This window comes from Octodon degus, unplaced genomic scaffold (assembly GCF_000260255.1).
Source record: "Octodon degus isolate 3935 unplaced genomic scaffold, OctDeg1.0 scaffold00040, whole genome shotgun sequence".
In the NCBI taxonomy this organism is placed as follows: domain Eukaryota; kingdom Metazoa; phylum Chordata; class Mammalia; order Rodentia; family Octodontidae; genus Octodon; species Octodon degus.
The window spans coordinates 9,299,198-9,322,697 of record NW_004524616.1 but is presented as its reverse complement, the minus strand read 5'-3'; the positions used below and the strand labels follow the sequence as shown (position 1 = coordinate 9,322,697).

General features: G+C 36.8%; 1 protein-coding gene across 1 annotated transcript in view; it reads right to left on the bottom strand.

Moving 5' to 3' along the window:
• Fbn2 (fibrillin 2) overlaps positions 1-23,500 on the bottom strand; it is a 240,570-nt gene that overhangs the window by 156,776 nt on the left and 60,294 nt on the right. The window contains exons 6-7 of the mRNA XM_004631315.1: positions 17,122-17,319; positions 2,222-2,347 (exon numbers count right to left, since the gene is read on the bottom strand). Of these exons, the coding sequence (XP_004631372.1) occupies positions 2,222-2,347; positions 17,122-17,319 (324 nt within the window). The remainder of the gene's footprint in view (positions 1-2,221; positions 2,348-17,121; positions 17,320-23,500) is intronic.

Here is a 23,500-nt window from a genome sequence, read left to right as displayed (position 1 = left end):
AAATTTATGGTAACATTTTTATACTGTTACTAAACTATATGTAAGCTGACTACAATTCAAACCTTGTTACTAAATGTAGGAAAAATTTATGGTCTTTCTCGATACATTATACTACCAGTTATATTAAATTTATTTTTCTGTAAAATTTTATATGCGTAAATAGCACTTTTTCTTTTATGCAAAGAAACAATATTACATTCCAAGAAAACTGATAATTGTCATTTTAAGACATATCTAAATAGTTACGACCTTTCCAAGTAAAGCTTTCAAGAAACCTTTAGATTTCAAATTCTACTCACTACTTGTTCCAGGTCTGCTATTCATCATCAATCCTGAAAGCTATGTCACACAAGCATGGGTAACAGTAAAATGGATTTGGCTGCCAGGACCGGAAGCACAGAGAGACATGACTGGACTCAGAGCTCTGGGTGGTGCCCACATTAAATCAATAGCCCCTATTCCTAAATAACACAGAAAATGGTGAATAGAGAGTTGGACTGTCTTCCTTCAAACTCTGGCTTGGATCTGTATGTGGCTTTGATGAAATGCAACATAGAAAAGGCTTACTCCATTTTCAGCTAAGAAGAAATCCATTGTTTGATGTGTAATGGAAATGTCACAAGCACTATAATCAGTCACTGGCATGCCTTCTTGCCTGTGATCAAATACTCTTTGTTCTTAAGTACATCACCTTTGGATCTAGTTAGAAAGTAATCCAGAAGTAAAAAGTGGAGTGGAATGACACAACTTTGAGCAATAGAATTAACCCTCAAAAAGCTAGAAGGGAAAACACCAACCCATAGCAAGGAAGTTATAGTGTACTTTCTGTGACTCCCTGAATTGCTGGTCCAATTAATGTGTAAATTCACATAACCTAGATAATTTTCTACATCTTGTAAGCATTTTTCTTAACCACAGACTTCAATGATCAACACTGTATTGAGGTATCACGGTACATAGGTATTTTGGTAACAGTTTCACAAATTTTATTTGGGCTTTAGAAGAATCAACTACATATTTGTCACCTTTCAATGAGGACCAGTAAGTTAACCTGCAGTTGTTTAAAATACAGGTAGCTACAAAGACCAATTTGGAGTTGAATATAAATGAATTGTAGCAAAAGAAAAATACAGATGATATATCCAATGAGTTTATGGCATTAGGGTTCCTAGTGCTAAAACCACAGTATGTGTTCCCCATAATATCTCTTATCTGATAACATAGGTTTTACTCCTGTCTATCTTGTACAATTAAATTCTAGGCATTACATTTTCTCACTTTCTTTTCTACACAGGACAAAAATTTTTATAACAACCATGCAATAGAAACTAACAAAAAGTATTGTCTTGTGGGCAGGGAAAAAAGAAAAGAAATAAGCATGCTTATATCACAACAAAATGAGAATAGTTACACTTTCTTCTCTTTCAAAAAATAGCTTAAAAGAAATAAACTGATTTAAATTTCATGAAAGGTGGAACTATAAGCATTCAAATTTAATACTGTTAGAAGCAGCAGAACTATTCTAAGTATCTATGATCACTGAAGTTGCATACATTTATAATATCGAATGCTGACAAAACTTACACTTTAATACCACAGTATCCACATCTTATCGTTCAGAAAATTATTAATTTAAATCTGTATAAGCGAGATAGTCATTCCTTTTATTTTTTGATACTGGAAACTGAACTCACAATCTCATGCTTGCCAGTCAGGTGCTGTACCACTGAGCTATATCCCCAGCCCCTCATTCTTTCATTAGATATTATGGTAGTGAATATTAAAATCTTCTTGAGCTGTTTATGTTTGTTTTTAAATTTGGTCCCTACTAAAATATCTTATTTTATAATACGTAACATGGTATCAACTACTAACACATCATTTTACACATGATGCTATATTTTGCTTGGATTCTTTTCTCTACTCCAATTTTAATTTTTGAAATGATTTCATAGGTGAAATGGAAAATTATTAAGAAAAACAAGATGGTTAAATTACTATGCTCTCATAGTACACAAGGCCTGAAGTAACCAACAAGATGCAAAATGTTCATTGTTTCTTTCCAAATCAAGCCCTTTAAGGCTACGACACATAAATCAATACCTATACTTTGTAAAATAAAGAACAATGGTTATGGTGAGTAGTCTTTAGAATTCCAAATAAAGTCACGTTTTCCTGCAATTTGAGGTCAAGCCAGCACGTGCTCGCAGTGGAGACTTACCTTCACATTTCTGTGTAGTTTCACTCTGTTTGTGGCCTGCAGGACACCTACACTCAAAAGAGCCCACTGTGTTGATACAGTTGCCTCCCTGGCAGATGCCTGGAATCGCCTGGCACTCATCAACATCTGCAAGGAGAAGTTGTTTTGAACATAAATACAAGTGATTTTCAGAATATTCACGTTTCTTTTTTAATGGTTGGAAGAAATTCGCTCATTTCCAGGAAGTGAGGAAAGCCTCACCCTGCACATGTGTGTGTTTGATGTATGGAAGTGAGGTTAGGTTATAGGCCTTGTTTTATTCTTTAATTTTTTCTCTTGAAATTTGGCTTTTAAGATCCACTGATGTCGTTACGTGGCCAAGTGTTAGTGGGACGTGCTAACGCTTACGTGTCCACTCTCCTGGTAATGGACGCCTGGACTAACTCCCAACACCTCAACACACAAGAGCATGAATGTCCCCACTGCATTCTCATGGGGCTTAATGTGTGCTCTGAGAAGGCAGAGGCTCATCAGCCTTCTGCTGAGGGCCCACCCGGAATAGCAGATCACAGGTTACCCCACACTCACTGGAAGACAAAGTCCCCACAGACACTTCTTCCAGACACCAGAAACAGCCCTCACCCTGCTAGAGCTCCTGGAGATTCGCTCTGCTCCACGATTTCTACATTTTCTTTCCTGCTAACATGTGACATTACCATCCAGTATCCAAAGCTTTTTGACCTAACAATTGTACAGGAATACTAATTATTACTGTAACTTTGTGACTTTCATTTTTTTAGTTAATACGCTTATTAAACTTATTTTTGCAGCTTAAATTTTGTATTTATATCTCTTAAACACTGTTTAAGTATGTGGAGTGAATGTCCTATTTTGCTAAATTTAAAACCATTTCAATTTTAGATACTGTATTTATCTTCCTCTTCCTTTATACTATTAAATTTATCTAATAATGGAACAAAAATCCTGTTTCATACTGACATATAAAATATGCAACTCACAATGAAATTCTGAATTATAATAAAGGTTTTTTAATATATATAAGTTAAGTATCTGAAAAATTCTAAAAGAAGGATCTTGGGGCAAAATAAAAGCAAGAATAAAAGCATGCTAAAAATGAAAAGCCCTGGAAAAAGAAAACATGTTGGTAAATACAAAACATTTTATCATTCAATAAACAAACATAATTGTTAAAACTAACAATAAGAATGTATTTTGGAGGTTATAACAGAGGAATGAGAAGTATAATACTGCTTCTACTACTAATAGTGTGAAGTATTGAAAAAAGAAATGGAAAACACTATTGTAAAAAATTACTATATAATTATTTTAAGGCATTAAAACCTGAGTTGGGTAGATAGATCAGCAGCTTAAGTGCCTGCCTGGCAGACACAAGGTGCCTAGTTTGATCCTCAGTACAAAAAAAAAAAAAAGCATCTTAGAACATTAAGACCTGATTTTATGTTGCTTATAAAAAACCTATTTTGACATCTTAGGAAGTAAAAGAATGGAAAATATACATCAAGTACCCATTAATCAAAGGAAAGCCGGACCATCAATATTACAAAGTACTTATCAGAACAAGAACTAACACCCTAGAAAAACCTGTCATTTCATTCATAACAGCCAAAAGTCCAATTCATTAAGACATAGCAATGTTAAATGTGTATATTGATTACAAAGCATTCAACACCCAAACAAACAGAATTCAGGTAGCTCGAACTAAGAAGAGAAATAAGCAAATCCATAATTGTAGAAGAAATTTTTATGGTCCTCTCTTAATAACTAATAGAAGACACAGACTAAGAACCAGCAAGAATAATTCATTTCAGAAATATTTCTCTGAAATTCACTGTCTATATCTTATATCTGTCACACTTCAGTATTTGTCTACAATTTTTAATAATTATTGATTTTCAAAAAGGTTTAAAAAGTTAATTAATTAAAAAATCTTAAACTATACTTTTACCCAACTGGTCCTAACTGACATACAGAGGGCACTGCATGCACCTCAGCAGGCAAGCATAACTACCAAGTGCACATGAAATGCACGGCCCGACGGACCACGTTCTATGAACACAAAAAAAGACTCAGTCAATAGAAAACAGGATTTAAATTATACAAGGTACATTCTTCAACCAGAACAAAGTTAAAGTAGACATTAATAATTGGGGGCATCTGAAACAGTCTCAATATTTGGCATTTCAATACACTTTGAAATAATGAATGAAAAAAATGGTAAAAAAAGGGGGATATAAATGAAAGACCATTTTGCAGTGAAAACATATATATATGTATATACAAAAGTTAGCATAGATATACAGTTATTTTCTCTTAGTTCAATGAGAAGAAAGTTTTGAACTGATAGTTTTTAGACAAGATATCATGTCTGTATCTTGCACTATGAATAACTACTACAAAGTCAACAATATGTAATTCAATGCATTAATTACTGTAACTGTCTTACTAACCTGTTTTGAAACTGTCTCATTGCTACTTCTTTCTCAAAATTAATATTAAAAAAAAGAAACAATGCATGGGTCAAAGGAGAAATCACAAGGAAAACTAGAATTTACTTGTAATTAAATTAAATGAAAATACATATCAAAACTTGTGGGATACAGTTACCGTGATACCTTCTAGAGGTAAAGGTACAGCATCAGAATGATTATGTAATAAAAACAGAAAGTGCTATACTCAGCAACCTTGTCTTCTTACTAATATACTGAAAAAGAACTGCAATTTAAACTCAAAATAAATAAAAGAAAAAATAATAATGACAAAATACAGAAAAGACAAAGATATTGCTTAATTCATTTCATCTCCTTTTTTGAAGTGTTTGTATTTTTTTTCTTTTCTTAATTTCTTATACAGTTCTTTCTTTTCTTCCTTCTAATTTTGCATGCACATATCTGGTAATATGAATAATAATACATAATGTTGGAAGACAACATTATTCATTACAGCAAATACTGCAAAATTCATATTACTTTGGTAAGTGAAATGCTGTATGACTTGTAATTTTTTTCTATTTTAATTCTAATTGGTACTCCTTAAAAATAAAACAACTACAAAAATTACAGATAAGCAATGATTATAAAATATGGAAATTTTTGGGATCATAAATTTTTGGAAATACAAGTAAAATTGATAGGTATCTATTAATAATAGCTTATGAAAAAAGAAATGAATTACTGTAAAAAGAAATGAAATATTGGGGCTAGGGAGATAGGTCAGTGGTCTAAGCACCCGCCCGGCAAGCACAAGGACCTGGGTTCAATCCTTGATACCACATGCTGTGCTGCCACAGAAACCAGGCATAGGAAAGCATGCATTTAATCCCAGCACTGGAGAGGCTGAGACAGGAAGATCACCACGAGTCCAAGTTGCATAACAAAACTCTGTACCAAATAAATACATAAATAAATAAAATATTTTTAAAAACTTTAAAAAGAAATGCAATATTGAAGAATGAAAATGAACATATGGGAAGAGTATTAACATTACTGTGCTAAATTCAACCATGATAAAATTACAAACTTACAAATTCCTTGACACCCATAAATATCAAAGCTGAGTCGAGAACAAATATCTGAGTAGCATAACATCTACTAAAAATACTTTTAAAAATACTGACACAAAGAAAACTACATGCCACTGTGCCTTTACTAATGCGTTCTTTTGAACACCTAAGGAATAAACGATGCCAGTTGTATGCCAGATTTTTACGGACTGAAGCAGAGGGGCTGCTGCACTATTATAGGGGCTCAGAGCACTCTGGCATCAAGGCCAGACAAATCCACTGAAGAAAGTCAAACAACAGCATAACATCTTTCTGACAAAGGCACTCCAAAACGATTAAAAATTTAAGTCAACATCAGCAATATACAAAACTTTTAACACATCATGAACAAGAGACCAGGAATTTAAGTTATTCTTAAAACATTCAAACATCAATGTGATTCATCGTACTAACAGATTAAAGAAGAAAAATCACATAATTATTCTGTGAATGTGAGCAAAGGAAGTGGCAAGATTCAAATCTTATCTAGGATTTTTCAAATCTTAGTTGTCAAGAGTACTAGGGATCTCCTTCAATTCAAAGTAAATTGAGCAAACACAAAAAATAAAGGAGGTATATTAAAAGTTTCAAAAATCCTTTACTGTAAGTTTTTGAAATTTTCATTTAATCTTTTATAAATTTGTCTTAGTTTCTTTCTTCAAGAGTTCATGACTGAATTCAGTATTTTTATGTACTGTACATATAGTAGATATAACATATAAGTCTATGCAGATATGTTAGAATCTATTCACACTGACAGAGCTTAATATAGCCCTGCCAGCTATATTAACATTAGCTCTACTAATGTTGTATATTTGACAAATATTAAACAAAAAGATAAAAATGAAAGAAATAGCCCCTGATATGGAAGTTAGCCATATCTTTTTTCAGGTTTTATTCACACATCCATTCACAGTGCCGGGCTGTTCACTTAACAAGAACGCGGCCGTATCACATGGGTTGTTCTCTATCTTACCTTTTTGTTTTTGTCAGAAAACATGTTGCAAGTACATCTCTGGGTCAGATCTATTCTGTTGTTTTTCATAAGCTCACAAATTTAGAGTATGTTCGTGGGTAATACAGATAATTGGAATTTATTCTTTCTCAAAATTTTAGCGGTTTATAAAATTAATTGCCATAGTCTCAAAACTTTCATTATGACATTAAAGTAAATTTCAGTGTCATACTGATGGATATCCAACAAAAACAATTGGAATGAAGTATATGGCAGAAAGTTTATATAGTGAACAGTTTCGTTCCAAGCATTTCAAGCCTCATTATTTGAAAATGTGCTACATGCCCATCCTGATTACGGTGTGGTATGAAGCATCCCTAGACTCTTCTTTCCCTGGCAGATAAATCAGAGAAAGACAATCATGACATAAAAGCTGAAAAACGAGACAAACATACAGTTCTCTTAATACTATTCATAGGATCTTAAACTACACACTTAGTAAATTCAGAAATTTTCCAGGTAAATTGAACCTACAATACAAGGTTTAGTTTGTCACAGGATCAAAAGTATTTTCCTGGGCCTGTCAAATAGCTCAGTGGATTAAAGCTCCTGGGCCTGCTGTGCTGGCCCCGCCCCCGGGTGCGCTGGGATGGCAATGGAGACTGGGCGTGGTGGTGTGCACCTGTAATCCCAGCTCTTGGGAGGCTGTAAACAGGTGGCTCACTAGGAGTCCGATCTAGTAGTGAGACCCTGAACACCCTGTAGACCCTTCCCTAAAATACAAAAAAAAAATAAAAAAGTCTTTTCCTATCTGGGGTTCCATCTCCAGCATGCGGTGCCAGCCCCATCCCTGCCCCGGGGTGCACTGAGACAGCAATTGTGGGGGGCACGGTGGCGCGCACCTGTAATCCCGGCACTTGAGAGGCTACAAGTCTGATTTTTGTAGTGAGACCCTGTAGACTCTATACTAAATACATAAAGAAAAAAAAAGTATTTTCCTAGAAAGATAGAGAAAACTTTTATTTCTGAAGTCTCCTTGACTACGCAGGTATACGGAATTCGCCTCTTTTAGCTAGATCAAGTTAGTGATTAAAAAAAAAAACCCAGCTAAAATAGTGACATAAGAATGATGGAATTATACCTAGATGCATATACCACAAACATAAAAAGCCACAGGCCTTTTCGGTACACCTTCAAGGTCCTCGCCTGAGCAGGTGCTGATGACGAGCTTCCCACTGCCAAGATCACACGCATGTATTTCTCTTCAGCCCTTCAACTCAGGTAAGACATTTTATTCCTTTAAATACTGAACTATTTCAAATCTCACATAAGGATTTTATGGGCTATAATTAAATCCTTTGAAACTTAAGCCTTATACAATTACCTCAGTACTTGTGTATTAAAGTTATAAATAATGAAACAAAATAATAATTTTAGCTTATAAACTAATTTATTGTCCAGCTTCTCCAAAAACTTGACCTAAGGATGAAACTTATATTACTTTTAGTTATTGTCCAAATATGGTAAAATATGTGCAATGGTATAGGCATATAAAAATAGCTGATCTAATTTATATGTGTAGGAGCAAAGGAGCACAGAAATAATTGCTAGAGTTGATACTATTTAAACTTTTCCTGCTGCCAAATTAGACATATTTTAATATGGAAGTTCTCATTTTTATGCTCTGTAGATATTAACAAATGTCACTTGAAGTACAGAAATTGAAGATGAGGTCTATCTCTGAGGGAATCTGAGGTTAGCCATTGATCCATGCAGCCCATCAATACAGCTGATCCATGCAGCTGGACTTCAAATTCATGTCTGACATATAAAGTTCAAATGTTGAAGAAATCATCAGCACAATAAGCAGGTATTTGTATTCTGACAACTGCTGGATGCAAATCCTCTCATCAAAACAGGAGCACTTGCTTCTGTCTCAGTGATCCTTGTCGCAGCCAGTGCCGCCATCCCTTTCTGACTCCTGAGGTCAGACACCCAGGGGACGGAAGTGGAGCTGCCCTGCCACCCACCTCACACCATGCTCCCAGCAGCAAGTGCTGACTTTCAGGACTGGGTGCCTCTCATCTTCTCGCTACAGCTGCCTGGTCTCAGTCTCCCGCGCACTTCACCTTCCTCCTGCAGAAGCCTTGGGCCCTGCTGGCTGGGCCCTCTGCTCTGGACTACACAGCAAATCATCCCACATAAGCGTAAACCGAAGTAAATGCACGCTGTGACTTCAGAGGTTTGCAGACCTGTCCACTGCTCTCTATTCCATGAGCTGTTTAGAAGTCTAACACCAGTCGGAATACGTCCTTATTTAAAAACAACAACAACAAAATTGCATATTTTATGCCTTACTAAGCCCATTCTGCGTAGTACCTTCAAGTCTTTATCTATTTTATGAAGTTTGGATTCACATTATCTCTGTCTGTAACAACTTCAAATCTTCATTTTATAAAATCTTTCTGCTATTTTAAAACTATTTTTCAGTTTCTTTCATAAGTTCTCTTTAGTCTGGCTACAATGTGCTTTGATTTTTCTATCATTAATTATTCCCTGACAGTTTGATTTGTGTGATTTCTTATGTCATCAAGTTTTTTGACGTGTGTGTCTGCAGCTGTGTATTATCTGCCTTCATTGGGTAAAGCTGTCAATCCTTCACCGTCTTGCTTGAGTCCTGACAATTCACTTTTTATCTCAAGTTTTTGTCTTTAAATAACTCTTGTTTAAATGTCTGTTTGTCCAGGCTCGTGGCAACCAGTGACTGCACTGTGTACCAGAAGTTGGTCCGTGTCCATAACATTCTTAAGTCTCTTGACTTCCTCTTGTCCTCCTTCATTCCTGTTTCCAGTTCTTCTTCCTTTTTAGAGATTCTACCTCCCTATTCTGTTATCTATCTTTTGTTTTGTTTTTTAAATTATTTTTGCTTCAGGTTCCTCCTAAGAGAAATCATACAACATTTCTGCTTGTGTATTTGATTCATTTTATTTAATGTTATGGTCTTATGGCACATCCACTTTACAAATAACTAAAATTTCTTCTTCCTTGTGGCTACATACAATGCACTTCCATTGTGCAAATATACCACGTTTTCTGTATCTATCACTCTGTTGATGCACATTTAGAGCATTTGCAAGATTCACTTCTTATGCATTGTGCTGCTATAATTCTGCTATACATTGCTACAGTATGATGTAATTAACTAATTAACTCTTTGGGGAAGATACCTAAGAAGATAACTTGGTCAAATGGAATCTCTATTTTTCAGATTTTTTTTTTTTTTTTGCATTACCAGGGATTGAACTCAGGACAGTGAGCTTGCCAGGCAAGTGCTATTTCCCTGGCCCCTTATTTCTCAGATTTTAAAAAAAAATTTATTTATTATCTTTTTACATGAATTTTGGTACAGGGCCTACAGGGTCTCAGTACACAGACTGGACTTGTAGTGATCCTCCTGTTTTCAGACTCCCAAGCAATGGGATTACAGGCAGGTCACCACGCCCAGCCCAGTCTCAGTCACTGTCTCAGCGCCCCGCGGGCAGGGCCGGCACAGCACTCCGGCATATTTTTCAGATTTTTGAGGAATCTTTATACTTAACTTCCACACTGGTTGTACCAGTTCACGTTCCCACCAGCAATGCTCCCTTTCACCCACAACCTCACCAGCATATGCCATTATCCGACTTACGGGTAACAGCCATTCTTAGCCTAAGGCGGAAAATGTTTCAATGTTTTAATTTACATTTGTCTCATGAGCAGCAATGAACATTTGTTCACTAATCCACTGGCCAGTGATTTTCTGTAACTCTCAGCGCTCTTCTTTCAGTCCCTTTTAAGAGATGGTAATGAACAATATGGACTTTCCTTTGTGGGGCTTCTTTGAAGCATGTTCTTCATGTGCCTGTTCCTTGTGTTCTTTTTCCTTTTTCTCTTTTATGCAGCATTTCAATGGCAGACTTTCCTTTACTGATCATCTTTCAGAGGAGACATTTCTCGGTGAAGCAGAGTAGGGAAAGTCAGGAAGATGAAAGGGGATTTTACAGCCTCAATAGAGCCTACTCAGTTTCTTTTCTTATTCTAGGCAGCAATTCCTCACTTTGATTTGGTGTTGTGGTGCACAGGGCCACTCGGGCGACTCTCCTTGGAGGAGGAGCAGTTGTCTCCATTTTGGCTGAACCTGACCTTATCCCCATGTACTGACATGTACAGAGCTGGCTAGGACTCCTCCTTATCCCTTCAACTGGCTTTAGGCAATGCATATGGGTCCAGCTGAAGTGCGGATAGTAGTCTTTGAGGATGGCAGGTGTGCTTCCCTGGGAACCTCCACCCCAATGTTCCCTTGTGTAGACTGGGACTGGACATGATGAAGAGCCAATGCTCCACACAGTCTGCTGGGATTGAGCCTTGAGATAGAGCCTATGACTTCCTGAGGCTTGAAAGATTACACATCAGAGCTGAAGCACCAGCCCCCAAACCATCAGATACTGTCTCCATTATGCAATGCAGATGACTCTTGCTGCATCCTTCTTTCTGCATACCGCAGAGGTGAACGCAGGCCTCTTCCCTTGCCCAGCTCGTGGCACTCGTGTGCTTCCTTCCACTCTCACACTCATGCATCCTCAAGCCACTCCTTTTCTCACAAATGAATAAAACCCAGGTCTGCCTCATATCAAGGCCTTTTTTTCAGGCTGGCTATCATCACAGTTCGACTTGGGACCTCTTGGCTCCCCAGAACTTCAAATACTGCCTTACCGTCTTTATTCTCCCCATGGGTTGCGCTGGAAGTGGTAGACTGGAATTAACTCACTAGAATTGTAATAACTTTTCATGGGATTACAAATACAAATGTCCGGAGCTGTGACAAGGACCAGGAGGGCTCTCTATAATGGGGCCCTTTCTTCCCCTCTTGAAGTCACAGATTATTGCTAGTGGTTCCTGCTTCCTCTTGTGTCTACTCTTCCCTGCCATCCTTACCTCCAGGACTGTCTCTGGACTGGACGACTGAGAGGGGATATTAAAAGTTGGCTTGGCTCTGAAGTTTTCTTTCTTCTATCCCACTACTCCTGTGAGGATCTTCAGTTGATCCATTTTTTCCCAGGATAGCTTCTCCTCGCCAACAGAACATCAGTAATCCCAACTCTCCTCAATGGCTTGTTGCCACTGAGACAACAAGCCCCAACGAACAGCCTTTCAGGATGATGACGTCATGGAAGTTCAAGAACTCTCCCTAACCCACTGATCTTCCCACAGCCACATGTGCTCCTCACTGGGTCTCACTGAGTTTTATTTTATAGAACTGGTTGTTCTTTTTACATTCTCTCTCTCTCTCTCTCTCTCTCTCTCTCTCTCTCTCTCTCTCTCTCTCTCCCTTTCCTTCTCTCTGAGACAAGCTCTCACTATGTATCCCAGGCCGCTGGCCTTGAAGTCAACAGCATCCTCCTGTCTCAGCCTCCCCTGTGCTCAGATTTTAGGCGTAGGACACCAGGCATCACTATTACTTATTTTTAAGGTAGTATTTGCTAAGTTCAGAAAATGTACAATATGGGAATCCCTGTGCATCTTAAGCTATCTGAAAAGTAGAAGATTTATCTTAATCTGCTACCAGATTTAATTTGTTACCAGGCTAGTGATTAAAATAAGGCAGGATTTTACAACCAAATTTCTTCGGCTATATTTTGTCTCAAAACATATGGAACAAATTAAAACCCTATTCCCTAAATAGCAAATTATATCAATTAAAAATTATGAGTTGTATTTTAATATATATTTTAAAGATTTTAAGTGCAATCTGTTCATGTAAAAGCACATGACATGAAGTCAAATACCAACATTAAATCACTCCTTAACTAAGAGACTCATGAGATTAAAGATAGCAATGTAAGAACCAATTTGTGAGAAAATAATACACCATATGCATGTAAAACTTTATGACAGACTTAAAGTTTGGAAGAATGTAATGTCACTCTTAAAACCTTTAATTCACTTGATTTTGATAGCTTAAATTTTAAAGTCTCTATAGTTAACGTGTGTCCTTGGGTGCAGGATAAACCAGAAGAAGGTATAAAACTAAATATGGGCAAAAGACAAGGGTTAGAACTTACTGGATGTGAAAATTAAAAGTTGATTCAGCATCATTGGTCATTTAAGAGATAAAAATTAAAACAACACTGAGATTCCATCTCAACTGAGAAAGAACGACTATCGTCAAGAAACCAAAGTATAACCAGTGCTGGTGGGGATGTGGGGAAAAATGAACACCTTTCCACTGTGGGTGGGAGCGTAGGCTGGTGCAACCACCATGGAAATCAGTGTGGAGATTCCTCAGAAAAGAGGGGAATTAGAAGTCCCACTAGACACAGATATCCTCTTTTTTGGCTTCTTCCCAGAAGAATTAAAAACATCATATCATATGGATATATGTATACCCAAGTTTTAGCAGCACAATTTGTAATAGCTAAATCTTGAAAAAAAAACAAAAAACCCAAATGCCCTTGAACTGAAAGACAGATAAAAATGATGTAGTTTTTTTCATATAATATAATACTACTCAGCCATAAAACAGGATAAACTTGAGACTTTTAAATGGATGCAACTCGAGACCATGTTCATAAGTGAAATAAATCAGACACTTACTAGTTTCACTAGTGTGAGAAAATTAACAAGTAAATAAGATCCAAAATGTACAACAGATATTGGGAATAGGGAAGAAAATATCCAAAAGAAAAGAAAAACTGTGATGGGAGAAAGGAGAAAGTATGGAAGGAAAAAATGAAATGAAAAGATATATATATATATCATATATATATATATATATATATATATATATATATATATATATATATATATATATATATATATATATATATATATATATGAAGTAGTATTTCCTAGTTCATTGAAAAAAAAGATGTGTGCTAACACTGGACAATTTTTCATGCCTGTACCTTTTATTCTGAACAGCTATTAGGAATATAACAATAACCTAAAAATATGCATTCCATTAATTATTGTCACTTGACTAATTTATTTTAAACAGAAAAAATAATGACAATACCTCATAGAACTATACTTTTTAAGTCCAGAATGTAATCACAGAGCAACAGTTTAAAAAATGACTGTCCTGGGCCCAGAGGCACATGCTGGCAATCCACCAGTCTTGGAGATGGAGGCAAGAGGACCACGAGTTTAGCCCTGGCAGATTAGTCACACCTTGTGTAGGTGTATAGGTAGGTGGGTGTGTGGGTGGACAGATGGATGGATGAATGGCCAGATGGCCAGCCACAGGATTGGGCTGTAGTATAAAGCCACTGAGTTCAATCTTTAGTATGAGAAAAAAAAATTACTATTCCCTGCAGCTTAATTTTTTAAAAAGAAGCATTGAAATTTTTTGTTGCCTTAATTTTTAAATTATCCTGTTTCTTACAAAATCATGTTTGATTCCCTTCTAAACCATAGATGAGGTAACTAAAATTGCCTCAGCTATAGATTATTATTATACTCAGAACTTCAGAAATGTCCTCTTTGGCTAATAAGAATCATGCTTTAGAGCCAATGTTAAGCTATGTACGGCTGTCCACATATCTGACATTTTTAACTTTATAAAACTTTTCAATCATCCTATAAAAATAGTCATTATTATAAAAACATATGACAAGCACATACCATATGTTAGTATAATACTTTTTTCATGCTGCTTCTCTTCCAAATTAATTTGGCATAAGTATTTGGGAAACAGTCTAGGAATGTAGAGAGAAAAATGAAATCACCATAAGATGTACTCTAAAAATAGCCTCAAGTGAGGATTAATATTAAATTGAGAACTTTCTATGTCATGATTCTGAAATAAAGCAGAACCTTTCTATGTGCTTTTCCAGGCATTTGAAGAACCATGTGGCAAATTTCATTTTACTCCCATTACCATGCTGGGAATCCAAAACTTATCTTTGCTGCATAAACAAAACCAAATTAGTAAGTACTCAGACACGAATAAATCCGGAAGCCCATTTAGAAAATTTGAGATCAGAAGAGGCACTTTTTAAATAATTATATTCCGAAAAGGCAGACTTCTCTGACAAAATATGAGAGTAAGAAAGCATAAGTATAAATACAGATGAAGCAGGTCAGTAGTTTGGGCCGTTTTGTCTGACGTTACGTCTTCCTCTCAACCTCAACTGTCTCTTCGGAAATGTGGGCTTTGGAAGTATTTCTGTCTTAAGCCAATTTCGGAGCCTCTACCAGCTGCCTCAGAGACCTGAGCAACACAAAGGCTTCTGCGAGGTCACATGCCCGCGCAGGGAGGGCAAGGCCCACACAACAGAAACAATAAAAATAAATATATTAGAAGGGAAAATGTGCTGTAGACTAAAGAAAAAGCATTCTAGTACACCCAGCCTGTGTTAACCTAGAAAATTTACACACTATAGAATATTTTACTTTTAATAGTAATCTATGTAAATCCCATGGTATTATATATACTAATCTGGAAAATCTATGCAGAATGGTAAATACCAGATAAAATACATCTTCCAATAAACTCATTGTATAATTTAGACTAGCTGTATAATCAGAGCTAGTATTTATATAAAATATGAAATTTTGCTACCCATAATAAACAGATAAAAAATAGCATTTAACCCGATCTTCACTACTAAGTAAGGTTTTACCTATAATAGTCACCTTAAAAAAGTTAAGTTCATCTCTGACATACATGTGATGAAATATAAAATCTCTACTCTGCTGAGTTATATGGTCATGTGTGTATATTGTCATCCAATAGAGTTCTGATTTAAAAAAAAACATACAGACTCACAGATCCATTTTAAATATACATATATTTTAAATACAGTTTGAGTATACCTTAACTGATATCCTTAAGACCAGAAGTATTCAGATTTCAGATTTTTTGAGAAAATTCCTATTTCAGAAAAACTCAGATTTTTCAAAATTCATATTTCAAAAAAATGTTAGGGAAATTTTTAAATTTGCAAATAAGATATCTTGCTATGAGACCCAAACATGAACACAAAACTCTTTTAATTTCAAATACACCTTATAAGCCAAGCTTAAATGTAATTTTTATGCAGCAGTTTTAATAGTCTGACACACTTTGACCGCAACCTGTCATATGGAGTCAGGTACGGAATTTTCTACTTGTGATATTATGTTAGTTCTCAAAAGGTCTTTCGTTTGGGGGTCATCTTGGTTTTCAGATTAAGGATCCCTAATCTGCATTACCTTTTACAAAAAGTAAAAAAAAAAAAGTTTGAGGTTACTACCAGGGATTCATTTACTAAATTATGCAAAGTACTTATATTATTATGGAGCACACTAAAGTTACCCATGAACTCTCCAAATTCAACTTTTATTTGGAGTTCTGGACCCTGGACTGCTTTCTAGAGCGTGCCACTGACATAAGACATGAACTTCACTTCTGATACTGTTTGCTGACCTCAGTAGGAAAGGCTTAGGATTTAATTATGAAGGAATAAATCGAACTTCTCCTGTCTTAAGTATGAGTAATACCATTTCTGTGAATGAGATAAAAATCATTTCTGTTGTCCTGGGGTCTTACTGCTGTCATTTCAAGTAAAGTATGATTTAAGGGCTCATTAGAGTGAACATTTCCAAGTTCTACAATTTGACTTAATACACCTGACATTACAGAAGTAGGAAAAAAAAAGTCAAGACCTATGGCTGCCAAACATTATTGAAAACAACCATAAATATCCAACAGTTTGGGTGGGAGTCCACTGTTAGCACCTTTAGGTCCCCACTCTGATCCTGATGTATGCATCAGTACCATGGATGTAGCTGGGAATTCCAAGAGATTATCCAGAGACAAGAATTTTCCCAACCTGGGTTAGAAGCTCCAAAATAATTGATGTTGTGGTCTGAATTATCCTTCATTTCTGTAGACACTGCAGTACCAGTATAAATGGAGGGCAGAACTAGGGTAACTCTTCTCCCTGGCTCCTAGGTACAGAGTCTCATTGCTTGAATGAGATGACGTATGATAGCAAATATATTTTCTACGTGTCTGCATCTATAGAGCTGTGGACAGGAGTCATTGTTCCATTGGATGAGGACACACCACAGGCTTGTCCTCTGATTGGAAGTACTAAATATTTCATATTATTAAAATATTAAGTATTTTAAGATGTACTATTAGGTTTTCCCCAAATTTTAAAATCTGTCTTCTCCATTAATACTAAGAATTGAAACATACTTACTAGGTACTAAAAACTCTAAGCCACCCCTGGTCAGCCTGGTTCACAGGGCTCTTTTAGAAGCAAGGACTAAGTTCAAGGTTTTCATGCAAGAGGTCAGATCTCTGACTCCAGTCAAGGAAAGGGATGTGTGTTGTCCCACATGTGGGCGCGGACTCACCTTGGCAGGCTCCAGTGCGGATGTTGGGGATGAAGCCCCGCCGGCAGGGCTGGGGTTGGGCGGGACACATCTCACAGGGATGGCCCCATGCCCTTCCGATGGTGGCACAGCACAGAGTCTTTGTGCAGACAATGCCTGTCAGCTGCCCTTGGCACATCTGGTTGTTGACCTGAGTGAAACATGGGCCCGTCCTGTAATCTGAAACATGACAGAAGGAGGACAGGAGTTATGACCATACCCAAGCTTCTACCAGTGCCCCCAAATACACAGAACAGAGCATCTCTTCTGAACCAAGAGTCTAAAGACAAACGGCCAGGGAGCTTCATCTTGAAAACTCGTCATTTTTTTGATCACGAGGAAGTGTGTTAGGAAACTTCGATGGATTCTTAGCTGGACACTGTAAATGGCCAGCTCCCTGGCCATTATCTGGTACACAGATGTCTTTTATTGGCTCAAATAATATTTTTCTTAAAACTTCCTAGTCAATAGTGTAAAACTAAGAAATCTCACATGAAATTTGTATTTCTAGCTTTTCTTGTAAAACTGGCATTGCCAGCCAGGCCAGGCCTGCCATGCCACATGGTGGCAGCAGGACATGGTCGGCTCTGCCCAGGACATCGCTGCCATGCCATGCCGGAGCCCAAGGCCTCCTGGGGTGCTGAGATGCCTTTCCCTGAATCTTCTGGAGAATCACTAAACATGCTTTTAAAAAAACTGAGTCATGAACAAAAGAGTTTTGAGTTTATCCCAGTTTTTAGAGACCTGAAAAATCAGAAAAATGTCAATTTCCAGAGGACTCATCAAGTCAACAATTCACCTTTACTCTAGAAGTGTAACAAAACACGTGTTTTTGTCATGGGTTATTTTTCTCATAACATTATAGGTATGATTTCATGATTTGGGAATAGCAGATGCCACTCCACTGTTCTGATGAGGTCCCCAAGAATGACATTCTATGTGAAGTCTAGAACAGGTTTAATATAGACCTCTGTAAGAACAAAACAATCTCACATTCACAAGAGTCAAGAATGTTGACGATGCTGCTTCTGAAAATCTTTGTTATTAGGGGGAAGAGGTGGGTAATAGTTTAATATTCAAAAGGCTGGAGGAGGAATATTTACATACCATAAAATGCTGCAGTCTGACAGAACACAACTTAAAAAACCACAAAGTTGTTTATCTATAAAGAGAGAGCTTTCCCTTACGCAGGAAAAGAATATTTTAAAAATCCAATGAACAGAAAACAAAATTTAGAATAGGTAACTTTCTTGGCAAGATGTTTCACTGTTCTTTTACTCCGCAGCTGAACTTCAACAAAAATAGTTCATTGTAATCCTCTGCATAAGAACAACAGATGTGCTGGCTTGCACAGAGCTCTTCTGAGAAAGACCATCTCTGGCACACATGTGAAGATACGGCAACTTCATAAATAAGAACACTTCCTGGGCCACAAATTGCTGGGTCATAAATTTAAAAAAACAATCTTTCCTATTATCCTCAGACAATCTGTATTTGGTCAGTTTCAGTAAATAATCACAACTACAAATTGTATTAATTGCCAAATGTGGGAGCAAAGGGTCCTTTTTCTTCTCTTTTTTTAAAAAAGCATTTTGCAAACATTTTAGGTCCATACATAACTATCTAGTCTCACATTCTGTGGCCCTCAGGTCTTCCAGAGAGGAGCCTGTAGTGTGGCCCTGGACTCCCACTCACGCAAACCAACTTGCCAGAGCCACTGCTTTGTCTAACTCCGCTTCCTTCGCAAAATGGTGATCTCACAGGCTGGACCCCGAAGAGGGCAACTACGAAGACACAGACAACTGTTCGTCCTCTGAAAATGACCTTCGTATAGAAGGCACCAAGTAAGGCTACCTTAGATTCTTCTTCCCTGGAATAAAGTTTACCGTTTCTTATACCCTTTGTTTTACATTTTCCTCTTCACAAACTGCTGAATTTATTCTGTTATATGATGACATTTTGAGTTTTGGGTGGCAGCCTACTTTTTATAAAATATAAATTAAAAATCTTCCCTGCTCATTCCAGAATTACCAAAAGGTAAAATAAGAATAAACATTAAATGCTGAAGTTTAAGTTTACTGAACAGGGCCAAGGATGTAGCTCAGGGGTACAATGCTTGCCTGGCAAGCGTGAGGTCATGAGTTCAATTCCCAGTACAAAAAAAAAATTTACTGATCAGATAAAATGTTCTTTTCTAAATTTTACTCATACTTTAATTATGAACAAGAGTCCTAAAAATACATTAAGTGTCAGTAGCCTCCTATTCTCTTTGCCAGTCCAGTCAGGGACACTAGCGAGATGTACAAGGAAAGAGCTGCCTCTGATTTTTCTCATTATGAAATACTAAGGACATTGATATTGCCCTTTTGATTTTATTTGTCAGACATGCAAAAAATACACAGTGTCAAGGGAACTTGAGGTAAGGTCAGCATATTCAAAAAACTGGACTCCATGCCAGTTGAAACAGGAAGTGCAGAACGAAATGATGAAGAAGTGGAACAAAGCAATGAGATCAATAAACTATGTGTCCCCATGAAACATTACATAAAACAGGACAATAGCTGTAATAATAGCAATACACACCTGCACAGGCAGGTATAGTGCCCGTTATGGTGCTACTATAACAGCTGTTCTGGTGTACAGCAACACAGTGTGCAGAGCACACCTTAGGGATGCTTCTATATATACCGTGAGTACAGTAAATGCACCTTTAAAGTTGTGCAATGGAATGGCCTTGTTAGAGATCTGATATTTTGTAACTGTAAATCCAACAATGCGTAATACGTCCAGTATATCTGAGTAAAGAAAAGAATTGTCTGATTCTAAAAAAAGTATGTTAAAAATGGGAGACTTTTTCATCAGACTTAAGCAAGTGGGTATTTTCATTTTGAGGCACCAAAAAAAAAAAAAAAAAAAAATTGAAACACAAACTCAATAATTGTGTGTCAGCTGCAGACATAAAAACAAAATGTGTAACACATAACGACTTGAATCTAAGGATCCAGGCTCAAGGAACAACTCCTTGAATAACAGATCTTTTGACATGATGATTATAAACAAGGTTCCATGCACCCCACTAGGGTTGTAACTGCAAATCTGGTCTGTTGCCCCAGCTGACAACTCCGAGAATAGATGCAAACAGACTGAAGAGAAAGTGGTTCTGAAAACTGTATGGGATGATGAAAGGGTTTCTCTAAGGAATTCCTTAGTTTCATCAAATTTGTCCAGGACGTCTGCAGCTCTATAGACTTCAGGCTGCATATAAATCTTTACAATTTTAAAAAAACCTCAGATAACTACTTCATTAATCATCTTCCCTGATAGGTAAGCATCACTCAATCTCAGGAAAAGGTAGCTGGTGAAGAAATTTCAGTCTCATGACATGAAAAGACTTTCTGGATGGGTGGTAGTGATGGTGGCACTTCGTACTCCTGAACTTAAAAATGTTGGCAAATTTTATGTGATTATGTATGTATATATAACCACAATTACAATGTAGCTCACTTATGAAATTACAATGTTCAAGGAATAAGTAGTTTTGAAATTATGTTTGAATAGAACAAGCTTCAATTATTAAAACCACAGTAAACTAAACTGGTTTTTTGATACACAGGGCATTAAAACATCAACATGCAGCTCTACGCTCTCTCCTAGAGGTGGATTATGTAGGACTTAGCTGAAGCAAATGCAGTGCTGTGCAGGCATTCTGGAGCACACTTACTCTATACTTTGGTAAGTTTTCTATGACCTAAATTCCTAGAAATGGAATTTTCAGCTCAAATATCCAGTATGAAAAATTTGGAGAATTACCCTCTAAGCAGGCTGTACCACTCTACACTTTCATCAGTGAAGTGCCAAGGGAATCTGTTTCTGCACACTGCCTCCAACACTGGGCACACTCAAGTAAATGAATGTTCAGTCTGTAAGTGGTTGAAAAACTTTTTTTTTTTTTGGTTTTTTTTTTTTTTTTTTTTTTTTTGGTTGCTGTTGTTGTCAAATTGATAGCAACTCACTGTCTCATTTCTTAAAAATTTACTGTGGCAGCTCCTCTGTAGTGGCCCATTCTGAAAGCTACATTTTTTTCTCTGAAGTGCCGAAATATATTTTGCCATTTTAACAAATGAAAAAAATCACAGTTAAGAAAGATACGCAGAGAAGAAAAGAGCTATAAAACGATGAGGCGATATTCCACCCTGAGATCTTTCTCACTCCAGAATGCATGCACACGTTCACCTGGGCACACTGCATCTGCGCTCGCTGAACCTGTCATGCGGGTCACCCGCATTCTAAGACTCTGGTAACACAGATGCCTCTCCTAGCCTCTAAATACAATTTCCTACTCCCAATTAAAAAGTCTAGTTTTGCTTTTCTTCTGTTTTCTCCTAAAGATGACTTTCCATGCAGCCTGTGGCTTCAGGGAGAAGAGACCTCTCTCTGTGGAGAAACATGAAAGACTTGCTTTGGAAATAGATAAGCAATACATTAATTATCAGAGTTGCACTGCCTTTTATTTCCAACATAATACCATTATTTACTACTTCAATGGAATGTAGACTTGGCAAAGGACTGCTTTCACCTCTGCCTTCTTTCAAAGCACAAAGCTGTTGCTGACATCAAAGGGCACTTTAAGAATATGAGGCAGGAAGGATAATTAGGTGCTGGCTAATGATGCAAACAAAATTGCCATCTCTGATGCCATGTTTCATAAGGATGAAGGCCTTCCAACATGTGGTCCTAAATTCATGGTCTCTGTACTTCAAATGCACTCTTCCAAGAGCAAAATAGTTAGCTTATTTTAAGTGTCACAAAACAACCTTGATGATTAAAACTAAGTGAAATCATTTAAGTGGAAGGGTATTGTCACTTGTGAAAAAGAAGTTCAAAGACAAAAAGTACTTTGACATAAGTTAAGGGCACCAGTGATATAAATGATTAGCATAAAAATGGTTCATATGCAAACCAACAGATTATTAAAGTTTAAGGTATCTAAGAAAAATCTTCTATACAGTGAAGTAGTTCTGAATACAGTTGAAAAAAACGTGGTATGTACTCACAAAACAATTCATCCATTATCAGTGCTAGAAATTGAATCACTGAAACAAGGTTCATGAATCCTGTATTTCATTTTATCTTATTTAAAATCTTGCATAGTCCTTGATCCAAGCATGCACACGCACACCCCACACCAAAGCTGGATTATGGTGGCTACAAATAAAATGTTACACACAATATGCTGACAAGGACTTTTAATACTAATATAAATTTGATATATATCTGTATATGCTCAGTTAATATAGATATACAGCTACTTTCTCTTAGTTCAATGAGAAGAAAGCTTTGAACTAATAGTGTTTAGACAAGATATCATGTTTGCATCTTGTACTACTATGAATAGCTACGACGAAGACAACAATATGCAATGTATTAATTATTGTAACTGTCCTATTTACCTGTTTTGAAACTGTCTCATTGCTAGTTCTTTCTCAATAAAATTAATATAAAAATAATAAAATAAATTTGATGTACTATTTTTTGATTTTTTTTTTTTCAGGAAGAGATAGAATTAGGACTTCATTGAATTGAACAGCTACCACTGAATTAAATTAGCTACTATTACCAAACTACAAAATGGTCACTTCCATAGAAGAAAAACCATTTTCAGAGAGAAATGTCCCATCTACCAAGTCTCCTATGAAGAACTGGCTTATCTCTTGTTTAAATTTTTCCCAAATCAATGGTTTCTGAGTGACACCGGCAGCCAAGTACACGGTATAGGGCAATGTCACTTGATTCAAACCTGGGACTTCCATCTTCTGGGGATTTTCAGGAAATGCTGAAAGCCAGATCTTCAGGAGCCCCGTCACTGCATCTTGCTGCGTCAAGAGGGACGGGCAGCTGACATGGCTGGCACTGATGGCTGAACACTTGTGAAGTAAATCATTCCTGGCTTTTGGGTTGGGGACCTCAGGCAGTGTGATCAAAACGTACAGTGAATGTGCAGATTACTAAAATTGATTTAAACACACTTACTCCATGGTTGTTACCACTTCTAATTAATTTTGGAGAATTCTTTTTCCTTTCTTGGGACAGGTATGATAGAAGCACGTACAGTGAGGGCTGCTGCTGAGTGCTATGCAACAAAAAGGAAGGCTCGTGGTTCCTACAACATCAGGTGTGTCATCATCTGTTCATTCTGGCAAGGTGTGATTGCTGGCTCTTGCGCAAAGCCACAATGACCAGGAAAGACCACCATTTTACATCAACTCAACACACTGAGACAACCACAACAGTATAACTAAGGACATCCATGGCAGAGGACTGCTAGAACTCCTTCAAAGGTGACAGAAAGTAAGAGGAACTC